The 25,654-nt window shown below is 44.7% G+C and overlaps 1 protein-coding gene across 7 annotated transcripts in view; it reads right to left on the bottom strand.

The window, feature by feature from the left end:
- camta1a (calmodulin binding transcription activator 1a) overlaps nt 1-25,654 on the bottom strand; it is a 307,545-nt gene that overhangs the window by 59,146 nt on the left and 222,745 nt on the right. For all 7 annotated transcript variants that reach the window (XM_030119532.1, XM_030119523.1, XM_030119524.1 and 4 more), the window contains one exon: nt 2,875-2,946. In XM_030119532.1, coding sequence (XP_029975392.1) covers nt 2,875-2,946 — 72 coding nt within the window. The remainder of the gene's footprint in view (nt 1-2,874; nt 2,947-25,654) is intronic.

The raw sequence follows: 25,654 nt of genomic DNA, 5'->3' as shown, positions 1-25,654 counted from the left end.
ATAGGAGTTATTTTCATCCCTGTCTCTCCGTGACTGTGGCTGCTGGATGGCTGAATATTTACATTTTTCACTCACTGGTGACCTTTCCCTGTTGCCGCTCTGGGAGCTCCAGTCTCCTTGCTGCTCTGCTGTTGACAGACTACTGCCTGCAAATCTCATATGGACACAGCAAATGGTACACAGGGAGCCAGGGACAGTGGGTTCAGAGACTCTACCAAGGTGGAAGAAGAGAGACGGGAAATAAGAAAGCGATTGTAACCAGGCTGACTGTCAGATGTCGGACTGAAAGTGGCTTGAAGAGACAGAGTCGCCCTAGGCCTACAGGCATCTGCAAAGATACGAAATGAGGAGTAATCCTTTACGTCCGCTGTCACCGTGACTATGGGCTCTTGTCAGCCCAGATGGTCTGCGACAAACGCTCTGAAAAGAGCTGTAAGTCTGGGATTCCAGGAAGGATCTGTGCAGGAGTCAATACATGTTTGTAACTAAATGTTTCACAACAGAAAGTGTTTTTTTTCTCTCTCTCTTTTTTTTTTTTATAGTGGATGTGTTAGCAGCACACGTGCATCTAAGAGCCTCAGGAGACATGTAAGAAGATCTGCTGAGCAGTGTAAAAGGTGAGGGCCAAGGATTCGCTAACCAGTTGTTTTCCTCCAATGCTGTACAGTATAGGGCGAAAAATGAAAGTTGAGTGTGTGAACTTCTCAAAGTTTGATAAGTCTTTATGTGTGGATCTAGCAAATGGCAAAGAGAAAGAGAGTGAAAGCGCCTGAAAAATGAAGGTTGTAGTTTTGAAAAGTGAGTGACCCAGCATGACCCCAGCTCTCTGTTACTCGCTCTCGGTGCAGTGTGTACACCATTTTCTCTGTCTGCATGTGTCCTTGTGTTGTGTATGACTCCAGTGTAACTTTGGCCTCCCTCTCCCTGGAAGCGTGGCTGTGTTTTATCCTCCAGTTACGCTCCCTTTGACCCGAATCTGACGGCGAAGAAGCATGGAAGTAGAATGGGTTCACAATTCAAAGTTTATCTTAAAAATCCCGCAATGCAAATATGAGCTGAAGTTATTATAATCACTGAGAATGTTCTTTTTCTCCACACAAGCCTTTAATGAGGTTCCTAGTATTGCAAATCTATGTCACTGATGGGAGACAAAATCCACAGGCCCCATTCTGTGCTAATGCATTTTGAAGTTCAGCTGACGCTAATATGATTCAGCACTCTGAATTAGTCGAATCAAGTGAGTGTCTTCCAAAGTTACAGTTTTCGGATTGAATTCCCTTTTTTGTTTTTCAGTCTTTGCAGTGCAGCTCAAGAAGGAAACTGTGGATTCACACTAAAGGAACAGCTGTAACTTTGGATGAAATCCTTTTGATAAGATGACTTGTGTGAGCTTCATCTTAAGTTTTAATGCATTCTTGCACAGTGGAATTTGTCCATATTCACTTTCAATAACAGCCTCTTCGGATATGATTTCATTCAGCGAGGTCAGGGCCGGAATAATAATTTCAGCAAGAAGTGACAATTTCAATTTACATTTGGAAATATGAGTATTGCACAAAGATACAAAATAGCATGCACCTCTGCTTAGAAGAAACAGCTAACACTGCCAAACAAAGGCTCAGGAAAAATTGACACCTAATTACTTTGACTTTTTAATAACACACTCTACCTTTTTATCATTTAGAAAATATATTTAAGTGAAAACAACCTAAGTGGCTTTGCTGACTGAATGCAGAGCAGACAGGCAGAGGCAAGCTTTTTGTCTACTAGAGTTGTTATTACTGCCTGTCACACACTGTGCCAACACAGAGCAAGAGAGAAATAAACAGTTGTTGTTTGAAAGCTTTTGCTTGCTGTGGGAACAGTCTAATTATTTTGATGAGTATTTAGGCATTGTTAGGGCCAGTTTTTCCTCTTTTGTCTTTTCCCTACCGGTCTGTGCTCCTGTTGTACTAACAATCACTGTACGCAGGGTCTGTTGGACGACAAATGGATTTGTCTTCGGGGTCTATTCAGCGCAGCGGGGATACTGAAGCTCCACAATTGTTGTCAGAAGACACAACTTGGAGAAATTAAAACAGAGCCACAAATAGCTGAAGTGTATTTATCACAAATGGGCTTCATCTTAATATATTTCAAATTAAAACGGGCCTTATTCACCGCAGGGCAGTAAAGATAAAAAGGATGGTTGGGTGGATGAAAGATACAGTAGAGAGACAGACAGACGGACACCATATACGCAGATGACAGATACATAGAAGGATGGAAAAAAACACAGGGTCCACAAAGCCCTATTCTCTGTGCATGTGCTTTATGCTCCCTTAAAATCGTGTGTGTGTGTGTGTCTGTGTGTGTGAATGGCTGTATCAGGCACCTTCCAACAATAATGGCTGCCATGCTAAACGAGAATGATGAGATGTATTGGGTAGGTGATCAAAGGAGTACTATTTACAACCACTCTCAGCCTGCAGACTTGACGACCCACAATAAGCACACTATACTGTACAGGGAACCTCTTCCATCATGCTTTTACTGCCCATCACTGCAGCTGTTAGACAGGAGAGATGGCAAAGCTTTTAGCAGACTGAGATACCGTCCTCGCGCTGGACGGCGTGTATGGGCAATGCCATCAGAAAAGTGAATGACTGGGAAAGATAAGGGAAATGGAGGCTGGGGAGAGAAGAGAGGGGAGGGCGAGGGAGGTGGAGGAGGGATGGGTTGATGTCTGCCTGCCGGCTGTCAAAGGAAAATGCTTCGGTTAAATGGAAACTGATATCATGCAACTCATTCAAGTTTGTGGGGATAGAGGGAGGAAAGTCTTTGAGTAAACTAAAGTGTGGTGAACTGGAGAAAAAGGAGAAGAAGGATTCTTACCTGGAGCAACCAGTAGCACCGACGATGGAAGGTGGGGATGATGGAGGAGTGGACGTAGCAGCCATACAAACACTGCAAGGGGAGCGGGAGAGAAGACAAGGACGTATGAGGACAAGGGCATCACACACCGGTCAAATACAGGACGACCTCTCAGTTGACCTTGGCAGCTGTGACCCTTGACACCCCCCAGTATGATAACTTCCATGTGCACCTGCTGGCAGATGATCAACCTTTTGTTCTCAAGTACAAAGATACCTGAGGGGGGTAAATGCCTGGGGTTAACCAGTCAACACTTCCACACCGTCCCAGCATCACGCTGCCACGCCTTCCTTTCTTTTCTTCCCACTCTTCTACTTATAACCTGTCCCGCTCGGTGAGAACCCTTGACAGAATGATTCAGGTGCTCCTTACTCCAACACCCCCCTCAAGATCACCCCACAGGACACCCCGGCACATAAGTAAAGCACGGTGTTATTAATATCCTTATCGTAAACAGATAATGCTGTGCCTGGGGGCTCGTTACAGTGGAAAGAGCTCGGCAGGGCTGATAACACCTCCTGGTATCTGGCAGAGGGGGCCAGGAGACATTTTTCACCGGCCGGCAGTGGAGGCAAAAGCAGCGAAACACCACGCACTGAAGAACAGGAGCAAGGCAGCACTTATCCCGCTTCCATCCTCTCTACTCCTCGCTCTTTCTCGGGGAGACTCGCGGCCTCGGCTCCCAATTGACCCAGAGGGTTGGCTTGGCTTTTGCTTGTTTACAGCAAAAAACATGAAGCATCTATTGCACTCCTTCCTCAGCTTTACACTCACCAGTCAGGACATGCGCTGTGATTTTGTGAGATACAATATTTGTAAAAGGTGAGGGTAAAGGAGGGTTCGCTCCGAAGACGGGAAGCTTGGCTCCTACAGGCGTAAAGCAAACAAGCAGGTGGAGAGGGCTGAGCACCACGCCAATCCTCTTTGTTTATAAATGTTTGATTGGAAAGACAAAGAAGTAACAGCTGGGTTGACACAAATGCTGTTACTCACAACGTATGTGCATATATTGTACGCACACATGCAGTCGCATTTACTCACAGACACGCGCAAACAAATAAATGCACGTCTTCATTATTCAGCGGCTGCATGTGTTCCATAAGTTAAGGTGTGTTTCCTGGGGCGCTGTGGATGGGTGAGCGGCGAGTGGTGAAGGGGACAGGGGAGGGGAGAAAGAGGAGGGAGGGAGGGTGAGGTGAGGCTACGTTGCTCGGAGGACCATGTGATAAATAGGCACCTTGAAGTGTGTTATGTGCTCGTCTTGTTTAACTAAAACCTAGTTGAAAAGAGCAGGGCCTGCAGAAGAGATTGGTCTCTATAAACACTCATTTGCCAACATCAAGCTGTCTGATTAATTATACCACAGCTCTGAGAGCTCCACAAACTGGGCACACGGATGAAGAGACACATTACATCGCGAAATACAAACACATCACAGGGATGTGCAAGCACATGCGTGTGGCCGTGTGTTTCCCATGACCGATTCATAAGCCAGGCACTGGCTGTTTCTCCAGGTGTTCCATTGTTTCATTCACATCTTTTCAACACCACGAGCTGTGTGTGAGAGAGTTTGGGAGAGTGAACGCACGCAGGCTGCCTCCTGTTCTTATTTTTTTTCTGCTGTACTCTCATCCATTACAGCTGTCTGAAATAGGATGTATGCCTCCTCCCACTCCCATAGCTATGCCATCCATTACTCCACGCTGGCGACGGACAGACACTTCCTCCCACACCCACAGCGGATTGAACATCACATTACTACAGTCAACTACAACAAGTACCAGCTCACACAATGCCACTGTGCAGTTTTGTGAGTATTTATGTCATGAACTGCACTTTGTGCTCTTTCAAGGGATTACTGATGCAACACTGCGCACTGGTCTATAAGGCAATAAACTGTTTATGCATCTCACAACAGTCATGTGTTGCGACAGTCCCGAGAAAGGTGCTTACAAACAGAAATGCCAACCGTCTGTCTATTCGATACTTGACTCTAAATTTCAACGCAGACGCTGATACAAGTCTAACTCTGCACTTATTTTCCCAGCACGCAGGAAACGGCAGACTTTTAAAAGCTGCTTATGTCCTGTAGAAACTTGCTGTCTTGTTAATGTTGATTACAGGGTGTTTATTAAAATATCACGGTTAATACTGCTGTAGCCTAAAGCGCTTGGCCCGCTGAGAGCGCGCTGCGGTATGGCTGTGTGCAGTTGGATGGTATGATGGCGCTATGGCATGCTCCTCAGGATTGACAGGTGGGCCGGTGCAACAGGCCTCTGTGACTAGGGCGACTGGGGAGTGAATAAATTAGCCCCCAGGCTGCTTTCCTTTCCCTCTGTTTACTCCATTTCTCAACCACACAAAGCAGCGTGCCAGACAAACAAGCAGCTTAAAGCATAACACAACTGTTGCACCTGTCAGTGCCGATATAGCCGAGGCATCAAACACATTTGCACACACATGCGTAAGCCTATGAACCTTCACTCTCCAACCAATCCACTCTCTCTGCCTCTCTCACACACAGATACACAAAATTAGGAGATTGAGTTCTTAGGCAAAAAAAAAGACTGCACCCACTCATAAACACATAAATATTCACACTCATGCATGCAGCTTTATGCATACTTACACAGACGATCACAATAGAACAAGATACAAAGCGGACCAGAATACTTTTGAGAGCACAAGCACGCCCATATACACAAAGCTCATCATACTTGAGCGCTTATCAGTAATTCAAGACGCATATCAGTTACTGGTGTTTCTGCTGCTTTCTGCATGCTGAGCGTCTGGGTGACAAAGTGACGGCAGCAGAACCATTATTTGCTGTCTTTGGGCTGTGACAGATGACAGCACATCACAGGACAAGCAATTAAACCGTAATTATACACACATGCACACATATCCTCTCATGAAAAAAGTGTGTAATTCTGAAGAGCGTTCGCACACGGATACAAAGACATCGGCCACGTAGACACAGACACACACACACACACACACACAGTCACTGGTGTGAATGTACGATTAGTGTGCCGGTTGTGTCTCTGCGTGCAAACGAGACACAACAGATGAATGATAGAGAACAGTTTATAGAAGAATTCACAAGTAGAGTGTCCATAATGTATTCATGCGCTGTCACTGCGGACAGCAGGAAAAAAGAGTTACAGCGACGTGTGTCCTCCAAAGTCAGACACTGATGCAGCAAATTCATTTGATGTTGTCACTCAAGCAGGCGGCCAAGGCAATGTAACGCTGGCACGGCCCAATGAGAGGGGATTATTGTCTGGACTGAGCACGCCCCCCTCCCCCAGCTCCCTCTCGGGGTGTCATATTGAGCAGAGTGGTGTTGCGGTTCATACGGGGCAAGCAGGCCAGACAGTTTGTCTTAAATGAAGCCTTCACATATAAAGGCAGAGCCACCACTGGCTACCTGTCCTGCCTCTGGGGGCCACCAGTACCCCTGGCCCGCTTGCTGCTGCGGTGACACCTCGCTCACATCCATCCATCATGGCTGACAGGTGTCAGGCATAGCTAGAGATAGGCTAGTAAAATGCAAAGTCTCTGCGAAGGCGAAGCCGGCTGGCAGACACACCGTTCTAGAGCGAGTGAGAGAGTGAGAGAGAGAGAGAGGGGAAACTCTCTCATTAGACCATAATGATGTGTGAAGACAGTCCTAATCAGAGCGTGGCACCTTATTTATGTTGGCAATTTGCTGTTTTCCTGCCGTGATGCAAACGTCCCACTGTCAGAGGCTGCTGCACATTTATCTTTCTGTTGGATTGTCGGTCCTGCTGGGAGGAGCACACATGCACACACCCCGACTCCCTCACGGTGCGTTCACCACCAAAGAAGGAATGGCTTATATATATTGGAGCGGATATATAAGAATGAAAGTTAAACTGCCCACCTCTCAGAAACAAAGTGGGAGTTTTTCAACATTTATAGCTCACTCTAGAAACTGAATAAAAATGTGTATTCTAAAAAAACAAAAAACACCCAACACGGAGCAACACATAAATTGATTTTACTTATGTGGAGCATGTTACATGTCACATTCACACACACGCCCATGGTGACAGCAAGCTCAAGTCTTTGTCAAGGACACATGGACAAGAGAGATGGAGGATCGAACCTCCAACCTTGAGATTAGACAGCAACTCCAGCTGAGCTCAAGTCAGGACAAATGAAAGAGAATAATCTATTGTAAGATATTTTCTTTCCAGTGAAATACGTGGAGGAGTGCCAAGCCGTGTAAAAATCACACTTTTTCTTTGAGATTTTAAACCTTAAAAAATTTTTCTAAATGTGGAAAATTTCTTGATGGATGACTCTAATCGGTTTTAACAGATTGTCGTCACATCATTTACACTGCCAAGTCCTGTTATCTTGTGATTCTGCACACAATAAATCATGTCATTAGCATCATGTCAGTGTCATTAACATATTATTGTTGTTTATCAGCGGTTTCTATGTTTTTATATTTGCTGTGTCAAAAAGTATTAGCGGTAGCAGCACTCACCCTCCACTCATGTGTTGCAGTTAAAGTGAACACAGCCCAACACTGAAACCAGTAGGCTCGGCCTTCATAGTTCACTTAAATTTAGAGAAAACTGTCTTCCATCAGTTTAGATAGATTTGAGCTTCGGTGTTTACTGTTTACCTGGTTTTATATTATTGGGTTCCTCTAACCTCGCGGTTACTCCATGAGGGATAAAGGAAGTGTTACATTCTGAAATGGAAACTTCTGCCTAAACGATCGAACACAACTGGGATTTCAAATATGGCTCTTTCTTCATTATTGCCCATTTAGTTTCTGTCTATTACGTCCAGCTCAGTCTCTTCAAGTATTGTTTTACCATTGACTCATGTATGAATCGAGCCCTGCCTTGTTTCCTCGGCGTGCATTTGGCCTCACACATCCCCACTCTGGATGTGAATAATCTCCAGTCAGATCTCATATAACTTTTACGGCTCACGCCGGATTGAACGGCTTGCTTCGCACGATTATGCAGTTGTTGACATGGATATCCACCTGGTAAAGTCACTTCTGGCTTGCTGCTTCATTAGAAGGAATGTATCATTTTGTGTGTGTACTTCTGTTTGTGTGTTTGTTTGCATATGTCTGTTCACATGGATGCCTGGGGCAGGTGATTCAGCCTGGGGCAACGCAGCATAAATAGAGCGCGCACAGCAGCCAATCAGGCAGCACTATCAAACTCCATCCGCGGAGGGAGCGCAAAATCCATACTCAATAGAGATTCATGGACCATGCAAAATTCAAACTACCCCGGCCATTGACAGCATCCATGATGACTATTGATCAGCCAACGATTTCTGGCTCTATACAGATGTGATTAGATGACTTAGGGCTGAAAAGTGCCACTTCCAGTTTGGAGGATGAGCTCATTTTCGACTGATACCGTAATGTTCTCCATTTCACCTGCTGTCTTTACAGTCAGCCACTCCACTCTGCTCTCTTCCAATCGTTCAGTGCAAATCAAATTATCTATAGTGTCTGGTAGGGTGGCACAATGCCCAGACTGCCCATAATATACAGTATATTGCTTGTGTTTTGTATTCAGAGAGGAATGCAAAAGCGTGGCACAATGACTGTGGCTTTTATCCCGACGACTGCTTTGATTATTAAGATTCTGCTTCTTTAGATGCCTTTAAATATGCTGCAACTTGTAAGGTTGTAACAGTATAATTCTTCAGTGCATCCGAAGACTTAAGCAACGGTTGATGAGACATTATACATAATAAATCAAAAGCGGCTTAGATTTATCTCCCCAGTCCTCTCCGTTGGACCAGCTGCAGCTACTAAATCAGTCAAAACTGAGCGGGCTACAAAATGAATTGGCAGGCTGCACCCAAGCTGAAGGGAAAAATGGAAAACAAACCTAAATTCCTCAACAAAGCAAAACAAATGACGCTCTGGTGAGAAAAAAAAAAAAAAAAAAAAAAAAAAGAAAAGAAAAGAAAAAAAATGCATGTGTTATGGAAATGACGGCCTCTAAAAATAGCTCACTCATTGTAAAATAAACAGAAACGGTTGATAAACAGGCCCTGAAGAGGAGAATTAATTAGCCACGCCGGACGTGTAAACACAGCTATACATCAAGTTCAAGAGAAAAACAATAACAGGACTGAGGCAGTTAGAGAGAAACTCCTGACCGCTTGCAACACTGAAAAAAAAACCCCGACTCTGTCCTGCTTCATTCCGGAGGCTCGGGAAAACAAGAAAATTCAAGACAAAAGTGCGGGAAAGACATTTTAGGGGTGGGGGTGGGGGCTTGTGGTGGTGATGCCGAGCATTAGAGTTATATATTGAGCAGAAGGAGAAATGCGAGTAGAACTGAGACTGAAAAATAGACAAGGGGATATAGGGTTTACAGCAACGCTCCTGCACATGCCAGAGGAAGCTCATGCACATGCCCATGCACGTCTGTCTCCCTGACTGAAGACACAGTGTCTGTTGATGCTAATGCTAGCCAGCTGGGCTCACGGCCAAAGGCATTAAGTGGAATCGAATTCCACCAAACTAGCTTTAATCAGCAGGTTTTTAAGGTTAGAATTACTTTCCCTCTCCTCCAGCCTGCTGGCCAAGGTTAAAGCAGACACAGGCAGGGGCTGGGCTGGGCTAATGGGATGGAGGGGTGGCATGCGGCCTACGGCGTGCCACCGTACTCCCGACACACAAAGCCACAAATACACAAAATAGAAATTTAGTTCCACCTATGAGTGCTCAATGTGTGAAAAAAAAAACAACCCACAGACGAACACAACAGAAATATGCAGCTCCCGTCAATGACAAACAGGAACGCAGGCGTAAAAAAGGTCGGTTGTAGCCAGACCGCACGTTAGATTTATCAGTTATCATTACCCAAAGAACATCATTATGATGATAGAGCACAGGCACAAAAAGCAAGAGGCTGCAGTCCCTCATTGGCTTGCAACAACACAACCAGTTGGAGACACACAAATTAATGAAAATATGGACGATTTCACTTGAAATCACACTGAATTGGCACTTTGCATATGCTGCTTAAATTGTGCATGAATGTGGCATCGACTCCATGTGAAAATTTAGCAGTTTGCCTTGGGATTGCATGCAATTAGGGATGTAGCACAATATCCACCAGATAAAATGACAAATAACTTCAAATGAGCACAACGATGTGATGGCTATATGGGATAATTAATGAATCTAAGCATAAATGAACACATCTGGGTATTTTTTGCAGTCCAGCAATAATTCTGTCATCAGACATCAAGCAAAATGGAGAATATAAAATAGATTGAATAAAATGTTGGATGAGGACCCAAATCTGAATGAATTTTAGACTGACAAGCTTATCAAATGAAGGCTCATTTCTCACAATTCCTCATTTGCAGAGAAGTCCCGTATTAATCAAGCAGAGTTCATAAAACTACCTCTTTTTGCCAAGGCTTATAGTTGAAAAAATTCTTGCAGATAAAAACCAGTTTTTTCGAGGGTCATTTCTTTTATGGATAAAATGATAATGAAAAAAATTTTAATACATGACATTAAAAAATGGTTGCTGTTTTAAAATTCCAGCAACTCTGGCTTTTCCTCATTAAATTACAGTATCGTATGTATTCCGGTGCCTTCAGTCTCTCCCTTGTACAGATTTCTGGTGAGGAACAAAATTTTTGCTCTCGCCTCTCCCACCACAGCGTGCTATTCTCGCTGCCATTCTAAGCATTTGCGAAGCGGCATTTTAAAGCCTTTGAATGAGGTGATAACGACAACGTGCACCTGCAGCTGACATCTCATCCCTCCTGGTTTCATCAGCAAGCCTCCGTTCACTGCAATAACCAGTCTGACTGGAGGGATCACATCCAACATGTTCCCCTTGTTTCCGAGGCCCCGTGCCATTGACATGCAGGACTCGGCATAACACTGGGAGCTGGATATTATCTCGCAAACATGAGACGACTCCAATTTTTCAGACCTATTTCCAGGAAAAGAAGGCTTTCTTATATTCAGACCAACACAGTATATTGAGGGGTTTGAGATGGGGATGAAACATCCGCAATGTGGATGAGACCATTTTGCAAAAAAAAAAAAAAAAAAAAAAGTCCTGTGAGGATTTTGAATGTGAAAAAAGGGGATGTTTCTGAGCGCTCTGCGACCCATGCCAGGATATTTCCAATCCCCAATGATTTGACATATTTTGTAAACTCGCTTTGGGCGTAATTTTACTTAGTGAAGTTGGTCTAAAAAAGTAACTGATCGGTTTCTTGATATTTGAAAGCATTGGTGAAGTACTATTACAAAAATGGATGAGAGTAATGAATTTAATTTACATATAAGGTCCATACAGACTTAACTCTGTGCGCCTGCTTTGGCAAACACGCCCTATAAGACTGCATTTAAAAATAATCATGCAGCAAACATGCACGCATTCACACATATGAGAACATCAAACGGACAAACCTTGACCGGATTTGCTACAGTGGCTTCATCTCTTGTGAATCCCGTGCTGAATAAGAGCCTATTCACTTAAAGTGAGTCGAACAAGAATAGTGAAAAACGTTGACACAAAAGGAGAGGTGAAATGGCTGGACGAGCGAATATGTGAGGCCGCTTTTTCCATGCTTCACAAAGAGCCAGTCGAGGTCTTGCCTTGACCTCAGCCTACTACAGCAGTCAACACATTGATGCCTGTCAACAAAAGAAAGCTCAATAAAACCTTGCAGTGCTTCTGTCAGCTTTTCGAAAGTCAAACTGTATTTCTATAGTACCCACACGATGAGAGGAGGCCTGCACACGCTCTGCTAACAAATGATGATCTCTTTCCACTTCTCCCGCTTGGATTTCTGCTTTTTTTTTCTTCTTCTCACTTCTCCTTTTTTCTCTCCTCAGCTGACTTTGCTCCACATGTAAGAAAGAGGACTTACTTTGGAGATGCATAACAGATTAAATTAGCACAAGTCATGTCTTTGTATTTGAAATGCTAATAGACTGTCTTGGAAATCTGTGTTTGAACTCAGTGCGTCTTTATCAAGCTCTAGTTAAGAGTCTGCGTGAGGTCAGCGAATTATCCGAATGCGAGGGAATGACGGGACACAAATGGATGTTAAGTACATGTGTGAAAGGTAAAATGGCAAATGGAAACTGGTCATTATCTCAAGACACCACTTCCTTATCACCTAACCTTTGAGCTGACCTCTAGATTGCCTGTCTTGAAAAGACATGTTAAAAAAAAAGAGTCTTGCAGCGCAAAGAGTAATGAGCATCTGTTTGCATTACAAGCCTGGCACTGTCAACCACTTCATTCCATTAAAAGTGGAGTAATGGATACAGCAATCAAGTTATCGAGCCACGGTTTAAAGACATAAGGTCAGAGGTCGCGTTTTAGCTGTCATTTTTAGTGGGTAGGAAACAGCTGAGTCTAAAAGGACTTTCCCGTATCCGAGCGCTTCAGTACTCTTAGTCAAACCCAAATGCATGTGCTGGAGAACGGCCAAGGGGATATCAAACCAGAACATGAATATGTATTCATCTGCATCGGCAAAAAAAACATGAAGGTACAGACATGAGGGTGCACCAAATCAGTTCCTCAAACAGGGCGGAAGTATTTCCAGCAGTGCTCTGAGGTTTTGCAATGAAAGAGGGAAACAGATTTATGAGACCAAGTGTGAACTACACTGACAGAACAAGGGTTACGCCATGCTGGCGAAAATATGTTTCACATGTTAAGTAATGGAATTAAGAAGAAAATAATCAACGCAGGAAATCAAACTCTTGCAATAATTTGGGAAAGTTAGTAAACATTCGCAGGGGCAATTCAATTTCTCAGCATTAAATATGTATTTCAGCAGACCACAGATTGCATGATTACAACATGCAGTGTGCTTATTATCACAGCAAATGATTATTCAAGTCATTTGAAGAAGCAGCGGTGACACAATTCAATGTTTAAAAAAAAAAACTGCAGTCAGAATATGCTAAATATGTGATTTTTTAGGGGGGGTGAAAAAAGATCACAAAATCATCGTTAAGAAAACCCGACTGGTCTGTGTTTGTGCAACACTGTTAAACCTGTTTACATACACTGCAAACAGCAAGAGCTGCCAAAATATCAAGGGCACGCCACCTCTTTTTAACTAGTAAATTAAAAATATTTCAGATTGTACTAAAAAAAAAAAAAAAAAAAAAAAAAAGAAGCATAAATTCCCACATTTGTTTAATTACTTTGATCATTTTGCTTTACAGTGTTGACAATTATTTTTCCTACTAAAACATATTGCACTGCTCCAGGGACACTAGACTGGAAAAAAAAAAAAAAAAAAAAAAACATTTCAAAGTGAGTAAATTATCACTAGAAAAGGCTTCAGAACCTCGGCACTCAGTACCCACTGCGAATAAAGTAAAACTCAGCATAACTCAACATCGTCCTTAAAAGCTATCCTGTCCTTATTTAAATAATGAATTAATGGCGGTATCACATTGCGAGACTGATGCTGCTTATTAAACACAGAAGGCATTGTTTGAGTCTGTATGACCGCCTATTAACCTTCCCTTGTGTTAGCTGAGGTAAGGATAAAAGTGCCACTGCGTGGAGAAGGGGAGCACGTCCTCTGCATTAATGAGCGCAAACATCCAACCCCTCTGTTTCCCCTTAAAACACATACACACACACGGCGGCGGCGGAGACCTGCTGAAGATGACATCACAGGCTCTGCCTCCCCGCTGCGGGTTACGCCAGGCAGACACGCCGCCTAATTGTAAGAGAGAGCCCAGATTTGTAATACTGCACAGTTCTGTTAGGGCTGATTAGCAGAGGCTCGCGCCTTCTTCCCCCCGCCGTGATCTATAGGCACTCCAAATTTCTAATATCACCGGCGTGAGCGAGGAAGAGCTGAGAGAGACTGTAAATCATGACAAGTCCCGCTGAGTGGAGGAGGGGAGCGGGGAAAAAAAAAAAAAAAAAAGAATAGATGGTTGGAGAAAAAGAAGGAGAGACTGAGTGACAGAGAAAAATATTCAGCTTGTATGGAAACAAGAGGGAGGGAGAGAAACGGAGAAAATTATTGAGGGAAGGAGGTGAGTGGAGAGGGAGGAGCACACATATAGAGGAGAGGGGAGCACACATCAAGGAGACATGAGAGAGTTAGGGAGGAAAAAAGAAAGGAGAGGAGAGGAGATATGATTACCAAGGAAACAGCAAGAAAAAAAAAAATCTTGCCGGGGAAAAAGAGACGGAGTGTGTGGAGTAGACAAAGAGGAGAAAGAGCATGGGGGGAAGAAAGAGAGTGGGAGGACAGAGAGAGAGAAAGAGAGAGAGACAGAGAGAGGAGAGGATAGAATGAATGCTAACAGGGAGCCCAAACCCAGTACTGAGGCTTTATCCTTCACAGGCGGAGGAGCAACAATCGCAAACACATTTTCTCTCGCCCTGGCCCTAAGAGAGATAAAAAAGCAATTTGTATTCTATTCCTATTCAGCGTCGCTTGGCCTGTTTCTCTGCCTGCATATTTGTAAACACAGCTTTGTCAGAGCAGCTTAATCTTCCCAACACAAACACAGACTACAGGAAGGAGGGGCGAGAAAAGGGTGAGTAGGGAAGAACAGTGATGGGGGGAGGGGGGGTAAAGGACGAGTACAAGAGAGAAAAGAAGGGTGAAAAGGGTAAGAGCATGAGGATGGGGGGGGGTGAGGTCTGAGGAGCAGCAGGGGGGTCACGGGAGAAGCGACGACGATCAGAAGTTGTTTCCATCTTTTCTGCCACAGGATGTCCCCGTGTCAAACTCTGGAAGACCTGCTGTGTGACACACACACACACACACACACACACACACACACATGCGCGCACACAGCGACGGCTAACCCGCTCACCCCCTGTCGTCGTCTTTACCCAGTGGCCTAAAGTCCGACACGCAGGATTACTGACAGAAAGCAAAGGAACAAGCATCAAATCATTCCTCATCGCACGGCCTGGATGTGACAGATGGAAGAGGTGGACCCTCGTGCTTCCTTAACTGTCACCACGCTTCTCTTTAGTGCTTATGCTGCACATTCGGCCTGTCATTGAGCTTACGGCCGCGCACTCCCAGGTTCCAGGGGAACCGAAGTCCACCTCCTGCACAGGCCAAATCACGTAGTCCCGTAGAAGGACAAACACATCACTGCAGCCAATTATACATTAAAGTGCAGACACTGAAATAGAGAGAGGAGAGGGTGAGAAAGAGAGAGAGAGAGAGAGAGAGAGAGAGAGAGAGAGAGAGAGAGAGAGAGAGAGAGAGAGAGAGAGAGAGAGAGAGATGGGGACTTGGAAGTGGCGATCGTCTGGGTGCACATTCGCTCACAGAGGCGTGAAATTAGGCAGAGCGACACCTGCCAATATGCACTGCATTAAGCGGACTAGGTTCACCCCACTCTTTGGCCTTCCCTATCACTCTGTATATCTATCTCATTCTCCCTGGCTTGTTTTTTCTTTTTCTTTTTTTTTTTTTTTTTTTCTCCCCTCACCATACTTTGAGATCTCTTTATTATGGCCCACAGTGCCCAATTAAAGACTGATGGCCGCCCCATTCACACTGCGGGGAAGATGGTGCTCCACTTCAGAGCGTGGCAACAACCTTCATCAGCTTCTATGTACTCCTTTCTCTACCCTCACTCCACTCAACAGTCCGCGGCTTCTGGAAAATCCAGCAAACCCAATTTGGACGGCCAGGCTCAGTGACGGGATTAGCAGGATCGAGAACAACGACAGTAATGACGTCGATCATGGAGGTACTATGGAAACAGTTGCAATCTCATAGACTGCCTGGTATGTAATATCCCCTGTTCCAGTGGAGGAAAGTCACAAAGTATTGTTATTTTTACATTATTTAAGTTAATTTTTCAGGTGTCTGTGCAGTGGTGTGGGGATTAGCACCCAGGCTGCACAGTGAGGCCTAACAGTGAGTGTGTGGTTTTTTTTCGCCGTGTCAAAAGTTCATTCTAACTAAAAATTGCTGGTAGTTGAGAACATGAGTGTGTGTGATTGTCTGTCTCGCTGTGGTCGCCCTGCAGATCAGTGAGGAGTTGCTCAGGATGTGACCTGCCTTCAGCCACAGTCAGATGGGATTGGCTCCAGCGTCCGAGGACCTGACATTCACTAAACGGAGTAGAAGATGGACGAGCTAATGAAAATCTCCAGGGTTTCAAGGTACCGTATGATGAGCGGTCAAAAAAGACTTTTATCGTGATATTATTTGTAATTCTGCTTCAGTTATTTATAATGGCTTTACTGTTACACTGACAGCCGAGATCACAATATATTTGAGCCATAATTTGTGTTATTTCCAAAGATCAAGCTGGTGAATTTATGCAAACAAACTCAGTTTTACTTGTGCTTTTTATAGTTACAGTGTATGGGTGAACAAATGCAAGTGCATGCATCTGCTCTCGATCCCACCCCCATACAGTGAAATAATGTATTTTTTTATTTTTAGCATAAATTCTTTTTTTGCGCAAGTATTTCTATTTTTACTCACTGAGTAAAGAATAGGAATGCATTTGCCAGCTTTGCCCTGTGCAGACCTGTGACTTCAACAACATGATGACTAACTGAATTTAAAGTAGTCAGTCTAGCCATAGCGCGGCTCTTCTGTTATCACACATGCCCCTGAGTTTGGGCCTATCAGGGTTGATAAAAGGTCAACAGCATCGCAGTGAAAACAGAAGCACGCTCTGGAGCCTTTAGCTGCCAACAAAAACGTTGCTAAAATGTTGCGATAACTTTGTTTCTTTTTATGCCGCTTTCAACAAGTGCTGACCCAAGACAACGTTGCTCTTTTGGTGAAATATCACTCCGTCTGTAATCCAGTGTCGATGAGCATGAAGGCTAATGTGTTTAACTTTGCCAATTCGCTTACTCGTGCCTGTAAGTGTGCGGGGAGAGCCCTGCAGACAGAGACACAGCCAAACGCACAATAGACAGATTTGGAGAGACAGGGATTGCCACAAACAGACAGAGAGACAAGCAAAGAGAGACAGGGAGAGCTGCAGACACACAGCAGGCAGATGGAAGAGCCTGAGAGCCCCCAGGCATCCCTGTGATGAAGACAGTGGGGAACGCAACTGAAGGAGTCCATATTATGTGCGGATTGCGATCGGGGCTTGTGATGGGAGGTGGTTGGTTAAGGGGGTAAAGTAGGCAGACAAGAGAGGGGGAGCAAGGAAGAATGAGAGAGAGAGAAAGAAAAAAAAATCAGCCAGTGAGCCAAAATGAGGGAAAGGAAAGCAAATGAAAAGTGACACTTTAATTCAGAGGGCTTCTTCTGCCTGAGTTATTATGAGATGTTTGTAAGCTGGCTTGTTCATGCATCTCCCCTGGCCTTGTGCCTGGCTCCCTCTCACTGAGGAGACCTGTGGCGCTAACCTGTCTTTATCTGAGCTCCACAGCAGGGGACAGCACTCTGCCACCATCCGCTGCTTTGATCCTCCCACTTCCACCATGGCTTCCTCCCCCCCCCGCCTCAACCCTCCCTCTTCCCACCTCTTTTATTCCCTCCTCCACAATCACTCATATGCAAAAATTTCTTTCTGTGTACTGTTGCTCCTTTGATATGGCCAAAGTCATTCCCACTCCCTCCACTCTTAATTAATTGTGATTACTCTAATCTGAAAGGCAAAGGTTAGCTTTGGCTTCGCAGAGACACTTCTGGGCACAGCAGTGTTCTACCAGTGCTACATATGAAGATAACCACTGAGAGGAGGGAGAAACGGGAAATACGTTTATGAGAGCATGGGAACAAAGTGCACACGGAAATGAAGAAACAACAACAAAATGACAGGTGAGAATAGAAGAGCTGTGCAGGCAAACACACAGAGGAAAAAGATGGGACTGAGACTGAAATGATTTGACATTCAGGCTGGGCAAAGGTTGGTGTTTGAAGACGGGAGCCTGACCGGGGTATGTGATTTCAACTGTAGGAGAAGGGAGGCCATGAGGGGTGTTTTGGGCTGGGGCAGCAGCTCGGGAGCAGACAGATAAAGGAGACAGACAGATAAAGGAGGCAGACAAATAGAGGATGGGAATTACAGGCACACACAGATGGGCTAAAACATACCTGAAATACCAGACAGGTACAACCTGGCAGCCAAAACAGACAAGGATGGAGGAGAAGGAGGGGGTGAGGGCCTGAATGTAGCAAATTCAATCAGGCAGAGAGAAGTGCGCGCGCACACACACACACACACACACACACACACACACACACATACAAATACAGGAACAGCCAGACAGACAAGAACATGGATAGATGCACTGTATGAATACACAAAGGGGGTGTGATGAGAAATGTAACAGTAAAGCAAAAAAAATAAAAGAAAAAAAAGGGGAAAAAGGACCCAGAGCAAAGTCAAAGCAAGAATGAGAGAAAGAGAGAGAGGAAGACGAAGAGGGAGGGATGGAGACAGATCCAGAGATGGCGGTTGTGGTGGTGGGTAGTAAGTTGAAGTGTCGACAGGTCTCCAGAGGTTGTAATATATAGCCGTGTTTCAATCTCTCAACAGCAACTACAGCCCTCCTTTTTCATATCCTTCCACAGTCTGAGGACAGAGAGATACTCCTGTCCTTCGCAGTGAAATCGGCATTCAAGATGATATAACGTGCGCATTTTTTGACATTATATCCCTAAATCTGGATGGTTATTTGTGGCTGGATATGCTCGCTGTCCCCATTCTCTCTTGAAATCTCAAGGTTACTAATGGTAAAGGATGGATATAAAATGCCAACGTCAAACGCGTTTCTATGTTTGTCTTGTGCCGTTTCCCCTCTCCCTGAAAGGTTCGAGACCAATGGTTGATTTATCTGCTGCATGCACCATTAATCCTGCGACCATGCATGCTTCTGCTGAATAATTGATCTCTGTGCAACTGTAACTAAATCCGTCAAAACAATGACAGCCCGCCTTCTTCTCTCTGCCTGCACTTCCTCCTCACCTGTGTCCTAACCATTTCTTTTACATGCTTGTAAAACTCAAATTGTGCTGAAAGATAAATCTAAGCCAGCCTTTTCACAGCTTTCGGGCCAGCTGAGTTGGGGAAGGACAAGCATTAGATGTGTGATATCATTACAGTGAGTTGTGTGAAACTGTTGTTCGGCCACCAGAGGGAGTTTTCCCCTGAGTGTTTATGTTAGGATGTGGAGAGGAGGAGATTCGGCCCCGCTCCCAAATCCCCACAAAACAAAACATAAAGATATAGCTGACAGGGCAGTTTGACAGTGCCACCACCTCTCCTCCAGTGTCCTGGCAGCCGAGTGAGTCGGGGTGGAGAGCAGCAATGACCTCCTAAGGTGATCAGCTCTCAGCTCACTGTCTAGACCTCAACAAACAGCTGCTCGGTCTGGAGCAGAAGGGCAACGATGACCCTTAATTTATGTCCACGCCCTCCCTCCTCCCACTTTCTGCCTGTCTCTTTGACTTGTTTTTGCATACTGCATTTAAAGTAATAAGTACAGTATCTCCTTGAATGCCACAGTGCTATAAATCAGTGGAAAATAGACCTGTCATCTTTGTAAACAATGCATGGAACCAGTTATCATTAACAACAAAAGAGTTCTGGAGGACGCCCAGTCATGCATACGGATGAGGATGCGCCCAATCTACCCATCGCCTTGGCTCGCTCCAAGTTTGTGGCCAGCGCTGGAGGTGCACATACACACGCACTATGACCACGCACGAGCACACAACAAAAAGGACGGCTCACAATAACTGCTTCATTTTCTCATTTTAAGATGTCTAATGTTATCTTACTCAGTCAAATAAAGCCATTACAAAGACTATTTTGGATGAAGTTCTTTTTCTTTTACACACAGAATACAGATGATACAGTGTGTTTACGGACAGTCATATCTCCAATAGGTTATTAAAGAAGCGGGTTCAACACAATTTAAACGGCAGGATGCATTTATTATTTTAGAAGACAAAAAGAGCACAGTGTGTGGAAGGGAAAGGCAGGAATTCCAAAGGCCTGGAAACGAGAGACACTGGAAGATGTGGATTTCCTGCGACCTGGAAGCACTGATAAAGGCTTCACAAATAACAGTTTGATTATGATATTTAGAATGTCGGAAGACATCTCAAGACAAATAGCGTATGATCACGGAGTCATTCAATCATGGCATGTTGGTCGAAGTGACATTACAAAGATTTAGGTCAGTGCTTGGAAAATGAGCTCCGGATTCGACTGCAGAGACGACATTGTTCAATGTCACAACAGTGCCATGAAAATTTAGGATCATTTGTTATGTAGTGCCATCAATGTTTATGACAGCCAATCCATCGTCAAGTAAGCTGTGTGTCAACCTTTATGTCATCTTTATGACACACAGATCGCACGAAATGTCAAGGAATGTCATCCCTATGTTTTCCAGTGCACACGTGATGGATTCAATAGTCGGGGAGAGAGGGAACCACAGTCTTTAACACATGTTTGCACAGCTGAGTTGATACCCTTCATGTTAATCAGGCGCCAGTGTGTCTGTCCCCCTGTGTAAGGTGGCAGGCGTATGGCTCCCGGCAGCGATTTGTATGCAAAGCTGCATATCCTCCTTCCATAGCAGAGGCCCCTCAGGTGTAACTGAGTGGAGGTTTCTGGTGGCTCTCTGCCCTCTCTTGCCTAAATGAGATTGGGTTGGAGTCCCCGCTCATCTCTGTGTGCACACACCCCCTTGCTTTTCCAAAGGGAGCTCAAACGCAGACGCTGGAGCGAGATACAGGGGTCAGCGAGACAGAGAGGAGGGGAAAAAAAAAATCAAAAGAGGGGGAGAGTCTGCTCTTTCTGTCAAGACATTAAGACTTTCATTTGGACAGCTGCTCATTTCATGGTCCAGAATAAATACTTTCAAATGTCTCCTCCCCCAAGCCAATGACAGTAAAGGAGATTCATCCTATAGAGCCTGAAGTTTCTGTAAAGATGGCACAGTTTAAGAGCAGTTGCTGTATTTCATTAACTCCATGAAAATAAGGTGTACCCTAAAGTGATACTTGATGAGAATAAAGATGGCCATACATCTGTGTATACTGTACCTACAAACATGCCTCCAGCACTAGTTGTTCTATACAGTAATAGGCTTTGGCGCGGCCCGTAAAGTGCTGCGCCTGCACTTTTAGAGTAGGTAGAACTGCAGTGCTGTAGAGTTCGTAAAAAGGGGAAGATGGGAAGAAATGAGTAAAAAGAAATCTGTGTGAAGTGGCAAAGTAGAGCCTGTGTCTCAAGCCTTCTTTAAATCGAACGCAGGTTGTTATCTGTCAGTTTGAGATGAGGAATGCTCTCTTATCAAGACACACACACACACACACACACACACACACACACACACACACACACACACACACACACACACACACACACACACACACACACTCTCTCTCTCTCTCTCTCTCACACACACACACACACACACACGGAGACTTAATTAAAGTTTCTCTTCCATCTGATGTACATGGCTGGGCTGTGTTTTCTGTCTCTGCTTTGTGATAAATTCATTCTGCCTGCCAGATATGAGCCTGTTGAGCTGTGTATGTCAGCCCCTGTCTGCAGCTGCCATCTTTCAGATACACTTGGTGACAGAGGGGTCCGGCGTAGCCGCCTGTGGGATCCATGCAGGACTGACACATCCGAATAGCTCCTCCCACCACCAGCTCGTTTTCACCCCCCGCCACCCGCCTCCCTTTCCTCAAGAAACCCCAACGCTCCTGCCCTGTCTCATTATGTGGGCGAGATGTTTGGGGGTCTCTCTGTGCCATCCTGTCGCGCTGTCAGCTAGCATAATGCCTCTCAGAGGGCGCCTAGCGAGTACGGCACACAGTTTGTTTCTGTTTGTGTGTCTGTCAGTGTGTGTGTGTGTGTGTCAGCGCAGTCTCCTAATCCAAAGAATTCATTTCCTCTTCTGCTAGATTCTTTTCGCATAGCTCAAAAACAAGAGCGGGACAAGGATGGCTAATACAGTCTGGAGGGTGTCCGCATTAATGCACGGCTCAAATGTCACTCAATTTTCAACCGACTGGTTTAAATACAATACCTAGATTCTCTTTGTGTCTTTTCAATTTGCTCCCATTGCAGAGGGTAAAATTTAATTTCGTTGGGATATTTACACAACCAGATGACAATGGGGCATTGGGGAGTGCTAGTGAGAGTTGCCATACAGCTTGCAGATTAATAAAAGCCCATGCAAAGATCTGCAGGATGACAAACAGTGAGGACCAGACAGCAGAAAACAAAAGAAAAACAATCAGCTTCTTGAAAAGGCTTAAATGACATTTAATATATTTACTGGCAAACATAAACATAAATTGACACTGGGAGGCTGAGAGAAGTGAATACAATATCTCTGATTGCTATTACTGGCATAAGCAATGACAGCGTGCACTAGATTGGAGTGGTATATTGAATTTCATGTTCTTTGAAATGGAGTCTGAAATGTGAGATTTGTCTTTTGCCTCCGAATAGCTCTCACCACACCCCCCCTCATTCTCTCTCATTTGGAGACTGGCACATTCAGTTAACTAATGTGCAGTATATCGCAATGCTACACTATTACCCCATTCTCTCAACTGCCTGTCGAAGGGATGGAGCATCACATGTGATTTGGAGACGCTTTCTTCTTGTTTCTGTTTCGCATCAGAAACATACCTGCTGGGCAGATTTTCCCTCTATAAATTTCCCCTATCTGCTGCCGAAACGCTATTCATCTCATTATGTTTGATTGGGATTCTCATTACATTAGAGGATGTGCATAAGCATGTGCGTGCATGTGTGTTTTCATGCATGTAAATAAAGACAAGAGATAATGAGCGCGGAGAAAGAAAGCTAGAAAGAGATACAGCCAGCGAGCGTGAGGAGGAGAATGAGGGAGGGAGGAGTGTGTTAATGAGTGTGAGATGTGCTGAGGTCGCTGTGTTTGTTCTGTAATAGTGTGTTGCCGCAGAGCACTGCCACCTCAGGTGGGTGATTAGCAGTAATTATATAATTACACAAAATGTGATAATAAACAGCACAGAGGGAATCAGCTCCATCATCTACATTCCTACACCTCGTATATGCACATATACTAATTTTCTCATGTACTTGTTTGCACATAAGAAAATAAGTAAACGTAAAAACACAGTCCTAGCTGTTTCCCGCGCGCTCGCACGCATGCACAGACGCACACATACACACACGTACTTTATTCACGCACAGCTTTGCACCAACACGGGGAGGGACAGACAAACCCATTCACACCCAGATAATTCCAACCTGATACAAAAAGTAATGGAACACTCACACTTGTCCTCCACTCGCACCTGTGAGTAAAAACCGATTTGCTCCCTGACACACAGTAACGGCCAATAAAACAAGTGCTGACTCGCTCCCAAAGGCAGCCGAGGGGAGCGGGGGGACAAATGAACACAAACTGGGAGTAAAAAGCTGCTCCCAGGAGGATTTTGCCTTTTCTGTAGTCTTCATGCTCCTTCCTGCTTGAGTGAGAAACACTATCTGAAAGAACCCACAATTGTCCATTGCATCTTGAGGCCAGCTGGAGGGAAAAAAAAAGAAAAAAAAAAAAAAAGGAGGGGCGATTGGCTGATGTGTCCCTCAGTTCTATTGGAGAACAAGTGTAGTGGCCTTTTCATCCTCAGCTCCACTGAGAGTGAAATTGTATGTCTGTGCATGTTTGTGACCTTCAGCAGCAATTCACAGATTCTACATGGGTGGGGAAAAAAAAAGAAAGCCTGAAACACAGAAATTACAAGGCATAAATGAGCCACCCAGACAATTTAGGGGTGGGATGACACTCACAGTGAGGGCATGAGTGGGGAACAAGAGGCAGAAATGAGTGAGGAGTGAGCAGGATGAAGGAAGAAGAGGGCATGCCAAGATCTGGAGGAAAAATAGAGGATAGGGAGTGAAAGAACAGCATGGGGTGGAAGCAGGGGATAATTACTGCTAATAAAGCCTAATGGAATTCAGGCCTCACGTCAGGTGCAAGATGATCTGATTACTGCTGGGCGGCTGAGGGAAATTGGGAACTGATCCGTTAATCCCACCATCCCCTTTTGTCTCTCATTCAGCGGGAATGTGTGTATCTATAGATGTGTGTGTCTGTGTGTGTGTTCGCAATTTTGTAGAAGTATGCAAAGTTAGTTTAACTGCACACAGCAAGCACAGTGATTTAAATATTTCACATTCATAGCTTTAGTGTATATATTTCAATACGGAGCTGCGGAGCGCTACAGTGCAACTGCAAATCACATTAGGGTTCATATTAGATTTTGTCTTATTATTGGTGTCTGCGTGCGTACGCCGCTCACTTGACAAGGGAGCGAGTCTCAAGGTGTGCTCTGCGATGACAGCCACTCACCGTGACCTACAGGGACCCCGTTCAGAGCCCCGGCCGCTACGACTTCAGCTGCTGTTTGTGTTTGTGTGGTTTGTGTGTTCAAGTGCATGCTGGTTGAACTTTTTAACTGCCTCCCCCTCCCCAGGCTTCCCACTGATGACTGCTGACCTTGGCTGAATATCACAGTCTGGCAACACAGAGGTCATTAGAAAATGTTGCCTTTTTACATTACAGCGAGGCACATTGTGTGTGTTTTGCCCATTAGTGTGTGAGTCAGAGGGTGACTTAGGAAGACAAAAGAAATGTACTTTAACATTGTGTTACTTTATGGAGTGTGAAACAACTTTATCATATTGATGTCGATATATGTGCAGAAGAGAGGTGTGTGCAGCAGAAAAACAGCCTGTGTTGGCATATCCACAAGTTGATGAGTTGGCACACCCCCATATCACATGTGCATATGAACAAGTAAGCAGATGAGAGGGCGAGCATCTTGTTAGATACACTCACAAAACAATCCCTCCCTCATCTGCAGGAGACCATCTCCAGTCTGCCTCAGCTTCTGTGATGTTTCCTGCTCTCATCTGGCTTCGGCCCGGCTGCTGCAGAGAAACTCTTTCAGCACAGCAAGCCGAGAAAGGAGCAGGCGTCATTAGCCTGGGTGGAGATGCCTTTCCCAGGCTTCCTCTATCTCTCCATAGCACCTGCTCCGTCTCCAGATGAGATCAGGAAGGTGGGGCAGTGGAGGGCAAAGGAAGGGTGCAGCACAGGCATGCTTGAAGCGGGAAGAGAGGCAGATGAGGGCGCAGGAGAGAGATGGGAAGGAAGAGGGCTGTGCACCGAAGATATCAGCCCATGCCTTAAACCAGGCTCGAGGCACTCGTTATCATGGTTTGATTTCTTGCTATGCTGCTCCACATACTCGGCTCATTGTAATGTCTGTTGGGTGTGAACATGGACGTGGCAGCTGCAAGTCAAAAGGATTAGCCATTTAAAGAAGGGAAGATGTTTATTTTCAAGTGGTGGGCTTTTAGCATATTTATCTGAACGAGCATCCGAGGCAATGGGAAACTTCCCAAAGGAGAAATCCACTTCCTACATTATACAAAAAAAAAAGATAGTTGCAAAGATTTAAAAATAAAAAAAAACTCCACACACATTGACATGATTCATGTAAAGCCAGGGCCTTTCCCGTGTGAAAAGTCATGATCAGTAAATCATAACATTTTGAACAGAGCCAACAACAGAAGGAACATCACAAGGTCTTTTCCTTTACCAGATATGACTGACTCAGAGCGTTTACAGAACCAAGAACATTTTTCAGCTGCACCAGGAAGATGAAAAGCCCATATGAATCATTATGTTTACATAATAGCATATTGACCTTGTATTGT

This window comes from Salarias fasciatus, chromosome 20 (genome assembly GCF_902148845.1).
Source record: "Salarias fasciatus chromosome 20, fSalaFa1.1, whole genome shotgun sequence".
NCBI lineage: Eukaryota > Metazoa > Chordata > Actinopteri > Blenniiformes > Blenniidae > Salarias > Salarias fasciatus.
Note: the sequence above shows the minus strand (reverse complement) of the source record. Positions and strands in the feature narration are given on the sequence as shown.